Source organism: Astyanax mexicanus, chromosome 1 (assembly GCF_023375975.1).
Source record: "Astyanax mexicanus isolate ESR-SI-001 chromosome 1, AstMex3_surface, whole genome shotgun sequence".
NCBI lineage: Eukaryota > Metazoa > Chordata > Actinopteri > Characiformes > Acestrorhamphidae > Astyanax > Astyanax mexicanus.
The window spans coordinates 111,544,105-111,557,324 of NC_064408.1; the positions used below are offsets into that span (position 1 = coordinate 111,544,105).

The 13,220-nt window shown below is 42.1% G+C and overlaps 2 protein-coding genes across 5 annotated transcripts in view; both read left to right on the plus strand.

Annotated features, from left to right (window-relative positions):
* The window catches only part of LOC111194722 (vitellogenin-like), a 291,932-nt gene extending 282,869 nt beyond the window's left edge, over positions 1 to 9,063 (plus strand). Inside the window, exons 2-28 of the mRNA XM_022679416.2 lie at positions 1,328 to 1,382; positions 1,483 to 1,503; positions 1,590 to 1,741; positions 1,878 to 2,129; positions 2,220 to 2,381; positions 2,477 to 2,625; positions 2,705 to 2,855; positions 3,280 to 3,437; positions 3,531 to 3,696; positions 3,935 to 4,060; positions 4,241 to 4,459; positions 4,540 to 4,757; positions 4,844 to 4,941; positions 5,033 to 5,157; positions 5,255 to 5,356; positions 5,457 to 5,588; positions 5,687 to 5,870; positions 5,956 to 6,058; positions 6,151 to 6,336; positions 6,468 to 6,721; positions 6,832 to 7,130; positions 7,417 to 7,461; positions 7,636 to 7,695; positions 7,812 to 8,009; positions 8,099 to 8,250; positions 8,339 to 8,489; positions 8,582 to 9,063. Coding sequence (XP_022535137.2) covers positions 1,343 to 1,382; positions 1,483 to 1,503; positions 1,590 to 1,741; positions 1,878 to 2,129; positions 2,220 to 2,381; positions 2,477 to 2,625; positions 2,705 to 2,855; positions 3,280 to 3,437; positions 3,531 to 3,696; positions 3,935 to 4,060; positions 4,241 to 4,459; positions 4,540 to 4,757; positions 4,844 to 4,941; positions 5,033 to 5,157; positions 5,255 to 5,356; positions 5,457 to 5,588; positions 5,687 to 5,870; positions 5,956 to 6,058; positions 6,151 to 6,336; positions 6,468 to 6,721; positions 6,832 to 7,130; positions 7,417 to 7,461; positions 7,636 to 7,695; positions 7,812 to 8,009; positions 8,099 to 8,250; positions 8,339 to 8,489; positions 8,582 to 8,797 — 4,119 coding nt within the window. The 5' untranslated portion in view covers positions 1,328 to 1,342 and the 3' untranslated portion in view covers positions 8,798 to 9,063. The remainder of the gene's footprint in view (positions 1 to 1,327; positions 1,383 to 1,482; positions 1,504 to 1,589; positions 1,742 to 1,877; positions 2,130 to 2,219; positions 2,382 to 2,476; positions 2,626 to 2,704; positions 2,856 to 3,279; positions 3,438 to 3,530; positions 3,697 to 3,934; positions 4,061 to 4,240; positions 4,460 to 4,539; positions 4,758 to 4,843; positions 4,942 to 5,032; positions 5,158 to 5,254; positions 5,357 to 5,456; positions 5,589 to 5,686; positions 5,871 to 5,955; positions 6,059 to 6,150; positions 6,337 to 6,467; positions 6,722 to 6,831; positions 7,131 to 7,416; positions 7,462 to 7,635; positions 7,696 to 7,811; positions 8,010 to 8,098; positions 8,251 to 8,338; positions 8,490 to 8,581) is intronic.
* Positions 1 to 13,220, plus strand: part of LOC111192118 (vitellogenin-like) — a 77,772-nt gene that overhangs the window by 30,602 nt on the left and 33,950 nt on the right. For 2 of the 4 annotated variants that reach the window (XM_049464415.1, XM_049464408.1), the window contains exon 1: positions 4,257 to 4,262. The exons of 1 other annotated variant lie outside the window; for it this stretch is intronic. The gene's annotated coding sequence lies outside the window, so the exon portion shown is untranslated. Of the gene's footprint in view, positions 1 to 4,255; positions 4,263 to 13,220 lie in introns of those variants that run through there. One more of the 4 variants, XM_049464395.1, reaches the window with a different exon arrangement.

Genomic DNA, 13,220 nt, shown 5'->3' on the forward strand with positions numbered 1-13,220 from the left:
CCTGAGCACAATAAATATATGTGCAAAAACATTGAGACACGCCACTTTGTCATTAAACTTAGGTATTTCATTTAGTCCCACTGCCACAGATGTACAACACCAAATCAGACAAAGTTTGGACGTAAGAGATGTGCTCTTTATTTATTTGCTGACAGTACAAACCAAAAACATTTTATATTTATCTGATCAACTTCGGGTCATTTCTTAATATTCATTAATTCCTGCATGCCAGGCCTGCACCATGTTCCACAAGTTGGAATGTAGTTAGTTAGTAATGAGGTTTTAATAATAAAATGATTGTACTCATTATTAAAATATAATAATCATATAAAGATTGAAAGGAATCAATATTTCTCTCTCTACAGCGTATAATATTAATGATTCGAGTAGGGCTGCCTTCTGCCCGATGCCGGCTGGGATAGGCTCCAGCACACTGACCCTAACTGATAAATCAGGGATCAACAATAGATAGGTGGTGGATTCAAGTAGGGCCCAATGAAGTATGTTTGATTTTTGTGCATTTCACCTTTATTCGTATTTATCATCAAAGTATTTATAATCTATATAACTGAATTAAATTTTAGAGGAGGAGCAAATCAATGAATGAATGACTGGTTAGACTTAAAAGCTCCATGTAATGAACATCAGTTAGCAACAGAGGCTGTAAACACTATAAAAATACTTATGTGAAGTGCTCTGGATAACACACATAATCTGGAATTTGGATGTATGAAGAACATGCAGAAATGTTATACTGCTTTATCTTTTAACAGCTTTACAAATTTACAGTGGTATTTGTGCAATTAGAGATTACTTAGTTTACTGCAGTAAAACATAATGACAGAGGTTAATCAGTGCTTTAGTATTTAGTATTGTGTGTTCTACATGCTAAAGAAGGGAGAATATGAATTGATAAAGACTTTCATGCAATAGTAAAATGTGATTGGTTTTAATCAAAAGGGGTTGATTGCAGCAAAACTTAAGTTAATACAAATACATCAAGTTACAGTAAAATCAATATATTGTATTTAAAAATGAAATAAATGACATTTACAAAATATTTATTTAAAAAAACATTTCAGAATGTGGAATAGCAAATATATTAGACAACTCAGTTGAAAGTGAGATATGGACATTGGAATCGTCCTGACAAAATTAAGAGGACAGGTTAACCTGACATGATGCCAATTGATTTGTTATTCGCTCGGCCAATCAGGACTTATCTTACACAGCTGAACACAGTTTACAGAGGTAATAATTCATATAGAAGTGACTGTTTAGTCATCAAAAATTTGACTATATAAATGCCCTCATTATAAGCATTCATCACAAACCACCAGCCATGAGAGCTGTTGTGCTTGCCCTGACTGTGGCCCTTGTGGGTAAGTTGTAAACTTACTACTAGATTTCTAATTAATTGAAAGTTTTTTTATGAGTAATATTGATGCTAAATTGATACTTTCTGTTTTTCTTAATAATTAGCAAGTCAACAGATCAACCTTGGTAAGTAATAAGTATTTCTATAACATTTTAGATCTTGACATTTTATATATATATATTCATAGAACTTACAGTGAATATTTAACCAGTTCCAGAGTTTGCCGCTGGTAAGACCTATGTATACAAGTATGAGGGTCTGCTTTTGGGCGGTCTGCCTCAGGAGGGTCTGGGCAAGGCTGGTGTAAAAGTCAGCAGCAAGGTTCTCATCAGGGCTGAAGCATCGACCACCTTTCTTCTGAAGGTAAAGCTATTCTTAACTGTGTCAAATGTGTCAACATTTTTTCTTTGTAAAACACACATGGTCACATTGAACTGCTGTAGCACAACTAAACTAATATGAGCATTTTTAACAAATGTTGTGATTGTTTTGCCCTTAGCTCCAGGATCCTCAGCTCTTCGAGTATGCCGGCATCTGGCCTCAGGATTCTTTCAGTCCCGCTGCAAAGCTCCTCGCCGCACTGAACGCTCAGCTTCAAATTCCCATCAAATTTGAGTATGCTAGTGGTGTGGTTGGTAAGATTTACGCCCCGGCTGGAGTGTCTGCTACTGTCCTGAACTTGTACAGAGGAATCCTCAACATCCTTCAGCTCAATCTCAAGAACACCCAGAATGTCTATGAGATGCATGAGGTAACACAAAAAAACACTTTAAATATTAAATATTCATTATTATTTAAATCACACTCTGTTTGGTTTAATGAAGATATTTAATCTCTTTAGGCTGGAACTCATGGAGTCTGCAAGGCCCACTATATGATCAGTGAAGATGCAAAGACCAATCAGATTGTTGTGAGAAAATCTAAAGACTTTACCCACTGCCATGAGAGGGTCATCAAGGATATTGGTTTGGCTTATGCTGAGAAGTGTGCTGAATGCCAGCAGGTGAGCTCAAATGTTGTCAGCATGTTCATGAGCTAGCTCTTTACAAGTAAATAAAAAACACTTACCTTCTGAAACTCATTCTTTCCTCACCACAGAGGCTTCAGAGTTTGACCGGAACTGCAACTCACACCTACATCATGAAGCCATCAGATGCTGGAGCTGTGGTCGCCGAGGCTACAGTTGAGGAGCTACACCAGTTCTCATTGTTCAATACCATCACTGGAGCAGCCCAAATGAAAGCCACGTATGATGTTTTTACTGGTAGCATTTTGAAAAAACTTATAAACAATGTCCACAATAATAATAATTGTTTCTCATATCAGGCAAACTCTGACACTGCTGGAAGTACAGAACACCGCTATTGCTCCAATCGGTGGTGATTATGCAGCTCGTGGATCCTTGAAATACGAGTTTGCCACTGAAATTCTGCAGACCCCCATTCAGCTTCTGAAGATCAACAACGCAGAGGCTCAGGTATCCCTACTAATTTCCAAAATCTTACTTAATACTAGTATGAATTTAGAAGAAAAATACTTAATTATATATGTTAATATTATTATTTAATCTTAATATTATTATCCAATATTATAAGTCTAGAAAAGAAATACTAATTGAAAATCGTAAGTCTTTAGTAATTTAAGTATTATAAGTCAAGAACTATAAATCATATGAAATGTCATAGAGGGCTGCAGAGAAATATGCAATGGAAGCCACAAAGAAGCCAACTATCATTTTAATCGAGCTAAAAAAGTTTAGTTGCAGCAAGCAATTGTTCTCATTAAAGCATTTTTGTAAATTCACTGTGTTCACTGATAAGTGGTGATTTGAATCATGACATTTCCAGAAAATCATTGTCTTTGTTGATAAGTGGTGATTTGAATCATTTCATTTTTTTTAGATTGTAGAAGTTTTGAATCATCTGGCTACAAACGATATGGATGTGATCCATGAAGATGCTCCACTGAAGTTCCTTCAGCTTGTCCAACTCCTGCGTGTTGCTACTTTTGAGAACATTCAAACCATTTGGGATCAGTACAAGACCAAACCAGTTCACAGGTAAAATTAGCTGAGAAATTTGTTAGAAAAATAAAAGCAGCACTATAATATATATATGTATATATATTTTTTTAACATCTTTTATTCTGTCAGACGTTGGATTCTGGATGCAGCCCCTGTTGCGGGAACATCAGTGGCACTGCGCTTCATTGAGGAAAAGTTTAATGCTGGTGAATTCACCACCGCTGAATTCACTCAGGCCCTACTGGTTGGTCTGCACATGGCCACAGCTGACCAGGGAGCTATTCAGCACATTGCTGTGAGTCCATGTCTTTACTGACCAAGTCCTGGTCCTGGAATACCACTGCACCTTTAAAAATACCAATAACTTTTTGGGTAAAAAGGAAGTGTAAAAGCAGTATGGGAAAAAACACAGTGAGACACAAAGTAGAGGCATTCCAGGATCAGGATTGAAAACCACTCAATGATCTAAAGTATTATAAGTCATATGTTTGTATAAACCTTTCTGAATTTTGACCTGGTGCTCTGTTGAACAGCGTCTAGCACTGAGCCCCAAAATCAAGGCAATTCAAGCAGTGCGTGAGGTGGTTATGCTTGGTTATGGTTCCATGGTTGCCAGACACTGCGCTGAAGATCCGTCCTGTTCTCCTGATCTCCTCAAGGTAAAAACATCTGTACATTCATTCTTTCATACATTTATATCTGGTTTTCAGACGTTTCACTATATTTCTGACAGAAAATCAAAGAATAACGAGTTTACAGACATAATGATTTGCTATAAAATATTTCTTATTCATATTTAAATAATGGTGTAAAATGTTTATTTGAACTTGTTTTATCAGCCCATCCATGACCTTGCTGCTGAAGCCATTTCCAAGGCTGACATTTCTGAAGTCACCCTGGCTGTGAAAGCTCTGGGCAATGCTGGTCACCCTGCTAGCCTTAAACCCATCATGAAGATCCTGCCCGGATTTGGAGCTGCTGCTGCAAACATGCCCATGAAAGTCCAACTTGATGCCATCTTGGCTCTCAGGAACATTGCCAAGAAGGAGCCAAAGATAGTAGGAATCTTTAACCACACTGATCTTTTGGACGGTTTAGCAACACAGTCTGGCTTTATCTACCTTGTTCCTGTGTTTAGGTTCAGCCAGTGGCCCTGCAACTTTTTATGGATAGGACTCTTCATCCTGAAGTGCGTATGGTTGCCTGTATTGCACTTTTCGAGACCAAGCCCTCAGTGGCTCTAATGTCCACTGTTGCTGGAGCTATGGATAAAGAGCCCAGCATGGAAGTTGCCAGCTTCGCATACTCTCACATCAAGTCTCTGACCAGAAGCATGTCCCCTGATTTGATGAATGTGTAAGAATGCCTTTCTTTCAAATTCAGTAAATTCCCTTTTGCTGCTGTAAAATCAAAATGAAAACTGACGGTTTTGTTGGTTACAGGGCTGCTGCAGCTAATGTCGCCATCAGAATGTTGTGCCCCAAAATGGACAGACTGAGCTACCTTTCAAGCACTGCTCTCCACTTGGACCTTTATGTTTGTACGTGTCAATAACATTAGTTTTATATGAGCTTTGCTACATTAATGAAAGCCTCTTCAATAATGTAATAAAATCTATTTTCTCTTTAAAGCTCCTGTCATGGTTGGTGCAGCTGGAAGTGCTTTCATCATCAATGATGCTGCCACCATCTTGCCCAGAGCTGTTGTTGCAAAAACTCGTGCCTACTTGGCCGGAGCAGCTGCTGATGTTCTTGAGGTAAGTATTTTTTTTATATATTGTTTAAGAATTGGTTGCATTAATTGCATTCTTTTTTCATTACTGTAACCGTCATTTATGTGTTTATTTCATTCAGGTTGGTGTGAGAACTGAGGGACTCCAAGAAGCTCTAAAGAGAACTCCTGCTGGAGATGAGAATGCTGATCGCATGACCAAGATAAAGCACACTTTGAGAGCAGTAAGCTACAAACACTGCTTGTGTTTTATTTGTAAGGATTATTATTCATTTTAAATCTTATTATTATTATTATATATTTCCTCTATTTTTATTCTCCAAGCTGATGAACTGGAAGGCTCTACCGGCTACTCAGCCACTGGCCTCCATCTATGTGAAACTCTTTGGACAGGAAATTGCTTTTGCCAACATTGATAAAACCTTCATTGAGCAGATCATTGATCAGGCAGCACAGGTATTTTTTTTTGATCCATTGCTCTTTTAGAAATAAATCTGTATCTTACATTGAAAATTGCATGTAAAATATCATCAAATCTTCTTCAAACCCCACAGACTGCAAAACCACGTGCACGCGAACTGATGAAGGAGGCCGTTAAAGCCTTGCAGGATGGAATCGCCTTCCAATATACCAAGCCTTTGCTGGCAGCTGAGATTCGCCGCATTATCCCCACTGCTGTTGGTGTGCCCATAGAGCTTGGTTTTTACACCGCTGCTGTTGCTGCTGCAGCTGTTAATGGTAAGATTCTCTCCTCAGTGTAAAACACAAGCATTAAATATCCAAATCAGATTTTTTTATTACATTATTTTATTAATTCTTTCAGTGAAGGCCGACATCACACCTCGCCTACCTGAGCAGCTAGAGACTGTCTCTCTTGATCAGCTGAAGAACTCAGACTTCCAGGTGAAAGCTGAGGCTAGACCAAGGTACTTACTTTCACAGCTATATTTTTAATGTTTGAACATAAAACCTCAGTGAATTACATAAAAGCATCTGCTTCTTCTTGTTTGTGTTGCAGTGCTGCCATACACACTTTTGCTGTGATTGGAGTGAACACTGCCTTGATTCAGGCTGCTGTCATGGCTAAAGGAAAGGTCCACACTGCTGTACCAGGAAAAGTGGCTGTGAGAGCTGATCTTCCAAAGGGAAATTTCAAGGTGGAGGTTCTTCCTGCTGCTACTCCCGATCATGTTGCTGCTGTCAGGTAAGGGTTGCAAGAGTGAAAAACTGTTCTTCTTGAACAGATTAAACATATTTAATATCATGACTGCAAAGGTCTTGCTGCAAGGCGTGTGTTTAACTAATTTCCTGACTCATCATTGTTTCTTTTAACAGCTTTGAGACTCTTGCTGTAGCCAGAAATATTGAGGATCTCCCTGCTGAGAGAGTAGCATCTCTGGCACCTGCAGTGCCCGTCGGTGCTGAGTCCTGGATTCCTGCTTCAATTCAGAAGACCTTGTGTGGTACTGTTCCCTACTTCCATGTTAAAGGATGTGTTGAGGTTGCCTCACGCCATGCTGGCTTCATGGGCTACAACCCTCTGTACTACTTGGTTGGACAGCACAAAGCTCGCATTTCAGTGGCAAGAGGTATGTCCTGAGTTTATTATGGTTCCTTAAGTCTTGAACATATACTTAAATTTGGTTATTTGCATTATATTTCATAACAGTATGAGATGTATGCTATATTTTTTCATCAGGTGATGGTCCTGCTCTTGAAAGACTGGAGTTTGAGGTTCACGTTGGTGCTAATGCAGCTGAGAAGCTTGCTAGGCAATACAGTGCTGAATCTGAAAATCAAGAAGAAAACATCATCCTGATGAAACTGAGAGAAATCCTGGAGGCTGGACTGAAGAACAAGAACTCTTCAAGCAGCTCAAGCAGCTCAAGCAGGTCGAGTCGCTCAAGTCGTTCAAGTCGTTCAAGCCAGTCAAGCTCCATCAGCAGCAGCAGGAGTTCCAGTAGCTCCTCAAGATCTTCCAGCTCCCAAATGTTTAGGGTAAATATTCCCTGAGCATAATTACCACTAGATAACAGAAAAGGTCAATGTCTGTTTGTTTGTTTTTTTCATCGCAAACTCAAGGTTTAAACAAAGAAAAAGTACACAATTTAAAACGGTCCTTAGATTGCTCTTTAATCAGTATTTCCCACTATACTGCTTTACTTAAATTATAAATATATTGTAGTTTACTATAATACACGTCATTTGTTTCTACTCTACCACAAAATGCCATAAACCTCATCATGATTCTCATGAGTTTTTCTCATGCCATGTTTTCTCTTAGGGCAATGATACCTATGGCCCCTTCCAGAAATTCCATAAGGATCAGGTAACTCCTCAAAAATATAAGATGTGATTACATACTAGTAGTGCATCTTCCTTCTTTCTGCTTTAATATGCAAAACAATATTGAACAATATTGTAATTTACTGGTTGGTTTGTTTTCGTGTTCCCTTGCTTTTTTGCTTTTGAAGAAATATGATTTTTTGTTTGTTTGTTGCAGTACTTGACGTCAAATGCAAGGTCCAGCAGTGCATCTAGCATTGAGACCCTCCAAAGAAAGGTTAAATAAAATCTGCTCTAGTGTTCTGAAATATAATGTATCAAAGAGGAATAGACGATCTATGAGATCTTTATCATTTCCACTGGAATGAACTAAGTGCATACTGATATTTTCAGGTTAAGCTCCTTGAAGATGCTGTTCCAGCTGTACTTGCCATCATTGCTCGTGTTGTTAGAAGTGATCGTAATGTGGGATACCAGCTCGCTGCTTACTTGGATAAGCCCACTTCAAGAGCACAGATTACATTGTCCCCCATTGCTGAGAAATGGAAGTTGTGCGCTGATGCTGTACTGCCAAGCCAGCATAAAGTCAGCGTAAGTTGGTCTTCTACAGCAGTTCCTATGTGAGAAGACAAAAACAAAATGTGAATATTTAATATTGATTGCACTGACACTTCTTTTAGGCTAAGCTTGGATGGGGACCAGAGTGCCAGGACTATTCTGCTACTGTAAAGGCTGAGGCTGGAGTGATTGAATCAAACCCTGCTGCTCGTTTTGAAGTGGCGTGGGACAAACTACCAAGTCTTCTGACCCGTGCAGCCATGCATGCTCAAAGGTAGTATTTAAAAGTATATCAAATAAAACTTTGGTAGTTTGTCAGACTGAATTATACTCAGCATGTCCTTTTTTCCTTCTACTATCAGAGTCGCCACTGAGTATATCCCATTGCTCAAAGCAGCTCGTCTGGCTGGATTTTCTCTTGATAAAGCTGAAAACAACAAAGACAAGGAGGTTGCCTTCATTATTGCACTACCAACTCAGAAGTCTGTGAACATCATTGTGAGAGCTCCAAAGGTGAGTATATTTTATTGAGGTGTTATAAAATAGTCTTATATATTTAACACATTTAACTGACCACTGTTTGTTCTGTATTCTCTCAATACTAGATGACCCTGTCAAAGATGAATGTGGCTGTTCCTGTTGCTGTGCCCATTGAAAAAGATGGACGCATTCCAGCTCTTGAGAATCTGGACATCCGTGGCGCCATTCAGAACCTGAATATTCGTGACATCTTTGAGAATCTAGACATTCGTGCTGTCCTTAAATATTTAGAGGCTATAAAGGACAAAGTGCTTGAATACATTGAGCAATTCCAAAATTAGATCTGGGCCTTCATACAGGATTCTGACATTCACACCATTAATGAGAATGCAGAAATTCGTGCCATCCTCGAGCATCCATATGTTCGTGCCATCACTGAGAATCCATACGTTCGTGACATCATTCAGAAGGCTGACATCCGTGCTTTGGTTATGAAGACTGATATTCACGCCATTATTGAGAGATGGCTGAATGACATTCTTGCCTAAAGCTGAACTGATTTCATTATAAAGCTAATCAAATAAAGAACATTATGAGCATCCAAGAACGTCTTTTGTGTTTTTATTGTCATTAATGTCTCATTGTAAATAAAATCACAATTGCATCATTACTTTAGCTTTAAACAGGTAATAGCGCCTAAAAATCGAAATATTTCTTTTTTTAATCACTTTGGGACAAGGATGTCTGAACATCCTGCCCACAAGAAGTGACAATAACTGTATCTGTGCAGGAAATGATTTCTACAAGACTTTAATGCACTCTTGAGTTTTTTCATTCTGTAAAAAGAATGTTATTAAGATCAGGATGGTGAATGATCAGACCTCTCACCTCATCCCCAACTTATCTTATAGGTATTGTGTGGAGGCTCCACAGCTCAATGCTTGGTGTTTTCGACCTCTTGCCAGATATGGACAAAAGTTTTAACTCTTCACATTCTACTGCAACTTTATTGTGTGAATTAGAGAAAGGTTATCTCATGAAATTCTTCATGGGTGTCCCCATTAAGTTAAAATAAAACACCTTGAAAATGTTGGTAGTCTATGGAAGGTTGAAAAAAAAAAAACAGATAACCTCAAACCCAATTTTGTCTGCAACATAGTGGTGCATAGGCTAGCAGAAATATCAAGAAAAAAGTTTGTCACCTGAGGGCAATGTTGTTCCATACAGCTTTTAAAGAATATCTGTTCTTCCTAAGGCAGTTTGCACACAAAACCTAAATATAATGTCCTACCACAGTCACAATATTAACAAATAATTAGTTCATGCTATTGCTAGTAAGAATATGTGGGATAGTTATGTCATACTCTGGATGTACTGTTATGAAACAATGAGGATTTGAGGTGTTTAATGGGTTAGAAACCATTACATATCAGATACCCGAGATGGCGGAGCGTTAACACGCAGCGGCCGCTCCAGGTCCGTTAAATGGTGCTTTTGTGTTACTATTTGTCGTATTTTCCGTTTAGTTCCTGCAAATATGTGCATCGGAACACCCGTGCACATGTTCTACCACCGCCAGACCCTGCTACAGTGGAGAAACCAGCCAGAAAACACGCTACCGGACGTGGTTCTACAGACGCTACTTGAGCTTAGCCTGCTAAGAGACCCAGGCCGCCAGCCCGCGGTGTTTCCTGACGCCGGAGCCCAGCGGAAGTGCCATCGCAAGCGGTGCGAGCGTAAGCGTAAGCGCGGAAAGAGAGCCGGGATCTGCGCGAGGCTAAAGGCTAGTCCTAGCCGGCCGGCTATACCATCGCTCTTTCTTGCAAACGTCTGTTCCCTTGACAATAAACTGGACTACATCCGACTCCAGCGAACTACCCAGCGTGAGTTCAGAGACTGCTGTGTTTTGGTTTTTGTGGAATCATGGCTTAACGACAACATTCCGGATAGCGCCATTCAGCTAGCCGGGCTAACCGCGTTCAGAGCCGATAGAAGCGCGGCTCTATCCGGGAAGACCCGAGGTGGAGGCGTGTGTGTTTACATCAACACGGAATGGTGTAACAACGCTGTGACTGTCGCCAAACACTGCTCTCCGCTGGTGGAGTTCCTGATAGTCAAGTGCAGACCTAATAGCTGCTAATAGCTGCTGTCTACATTCCACCCAGCGCTAGCATTGGTGCTAATGCTAAAGAGGCTCTGTGTGAACTCTATCGGACTATCAGCGATCTGCAAAACAAACACCCAGACGGACTGTTTATTATCGCCGGAGATTTCAACCACGCAAATCTCAAGTCAGTGCTCCCTAAATTCCACCAACATGTGAACTTTGCAACGAGAGGAGCGAGCGCGTTGGATCTTGTTTACACAAACATCCCCAGTGCGTACCGGGCGGAGCCCCGCCCCCACCTCGCTTTCTCGGATCACATGTGTGTGTGGCTGACTCCAACATACACACCACTTATCAGACGCTCCAGACCAGTTCAGAAGCAGGTGAAAACCTGGCCGGCAGGCTCCATCTCTGCCCTTCAGGACTGTTTTGAGTGCACTGCATGGGACATTGTTTAGGGAGGCTGCTACTGAAGGCGATTCTGTTGATTTGGAGGAGTATGCAGCATCAGTCACTGGCTACATCAGCAAGTGTATTGATGATGTCACTGTCTCCAAGACCATCACCACACGCCCAAACCAGAAGCCTTGGATGACTGCTGAGGTACGTGCGCTGCTGAGGACCCGCGACTCTGCCTTCAGAGTGGGTGACAAGGTGGCCCTGAGGAAAGCGAGAGCCGACCTGTCAAGAGCTATCAGAGTGGCAAAGCGCGCACACGCCCAGAGAATCCACAGCCACTTCAAGGACACGGGTGACGCGCGGCGCATGTGGCAGGGCATCCAGGCAATCACCAACTACAGGACAATGCCACCGTCCTGTGAACGTGATGCCTCCCTCCCTGATGCCCTAAACAACTTTTATGCACGGTTTGAGGCACAAAACAACACGATGGCGAGAAAGACCATGCCCAAGCCGGACGAGCAGGTGTTGTGCCTAACTGCAGTGGATGTGAGGAACACTCTGCGCAGAGTCAACCCACAAAAAACTGCAGGACCAGACAACATCCCCGGCAGAGTGCTCAGGGAGTGCGCAGACCAGCTGACAGATGTTCTCACGGACATCTTCAACATCTCCCTGTGCAGCGTCACTGTCCCAACGTGCCTCAAGTCCACCACCATCGTTCCCGTGCCGAAGAAGTCCACAGTGTCCTGCCTCAATGACTACCGTCCCGTTGCACTTACACCCATCATCATGAAGTGCTTCGAGAGGCTAGTCATGAGGAACATCAAGACACAACTGCCCTCTTCACTGGACCCCCTGCAGTTTGCGTATCGTCCCAATCGCTCCACGGACGATGCCATCACCACCACCCTTCATCTCTCCCTCACCCACCTGGAGAAGAAGGACACTTACGTCAGAATGCTGTTTATAGACTTCAGTTCAGCATTCAACACCATCATCCCACAGAACCTCACCAGGAAGCTAAGCTCGCTCGGCCTCAACACCCCCCTCTGCAACTGGATCCTGGACTTTCTGACGGGGAGACCCCAGTCAGTCCGGTTCGGGGGCAGCACCTCCAGCACCATCACACTGAACACGGGGGCCCCCCAGGGCAGTGTCCTGAGTCCTCTGCTGTTCACCCTGCTGACTCATGACTGTGCTGCAAAACACAGTTCTAACAGCTTTATCAAGTTCGCCGATGATACAACCGTGCTGGGTCTCATCACCAAAGGCGACGAGTCAGCATACAGAGAGGAGGTGCAGCGGCTGACAGACTGGTGTACAGTCAACAACCTTCACCTGAATGTGGACAAGACAAAGGAAATGGTTGTTGACTTCAGGAGAGCACAACACACCCACTCTCCACTCAACATCGACGGGTCCTCTGTGGAGATTGTTAAGAGCACCAAGTTCCTTGGTGTCCACTTAGCAGATAACCTCACCTGGACCCTGAACACCAGCTCTACAGCCAAGAAAGCCCAGCAGCGTCTCTACTTCCTCCGGAAGCTGAGAAAGGCCCGTCTCCCTCCACCCATCCTCACACTCTTCTATAGAGGGACCATTGAGAGCATCTTGAGCAGCTGCATCACTGCCTGGTTTGGGACCTGCACCGTCTCTGACCGCAAGACCCTCCAGCGTATTGTGAGGACAGCTGAGAGGATCATCGGCGTCTCTTTCCCCTCCATCACGGACATTTACACCACCCGCAGCATCCGCAAAGCAACCAGCATTGTGAATGACCCCACTCATCCCTCACACGAACTATTCTCCCTCCTGCCTTCGGGAAGAAGGTACCGCAGCATCCAGTCCAGCACGACCAGATTCTGCAACAGCTTCTACCCCCAAGCCATCAGACTCCTTAACTGCAGAGACTGAACTGATGGTTTTTCTGTACATGCACACACACTCTTACCCCACTTACCCCAGAAAATGGAAAGCACTAAAAACCCTACTACCTCACTGGACTCTATTGCACACTGTGTAATAGAGTAATTACTACCTCACCTGGTCTTTTTTGCACACTGCAAAATTTGCACACTGTCTTGTTATTTATTATTCTTTGTCTGTATTGTGTTGTATTGTCTGTCTGCACTTTTGTACTGTTGCACTATTGTTCCGTCTACACTGTGTTTATGTGCACCATGGTCCCTGGAGGAACGTTGTTTCATTTCACTGTGTACTCTGTATATAGCTGAAATGACAATAAAAACCTCTTT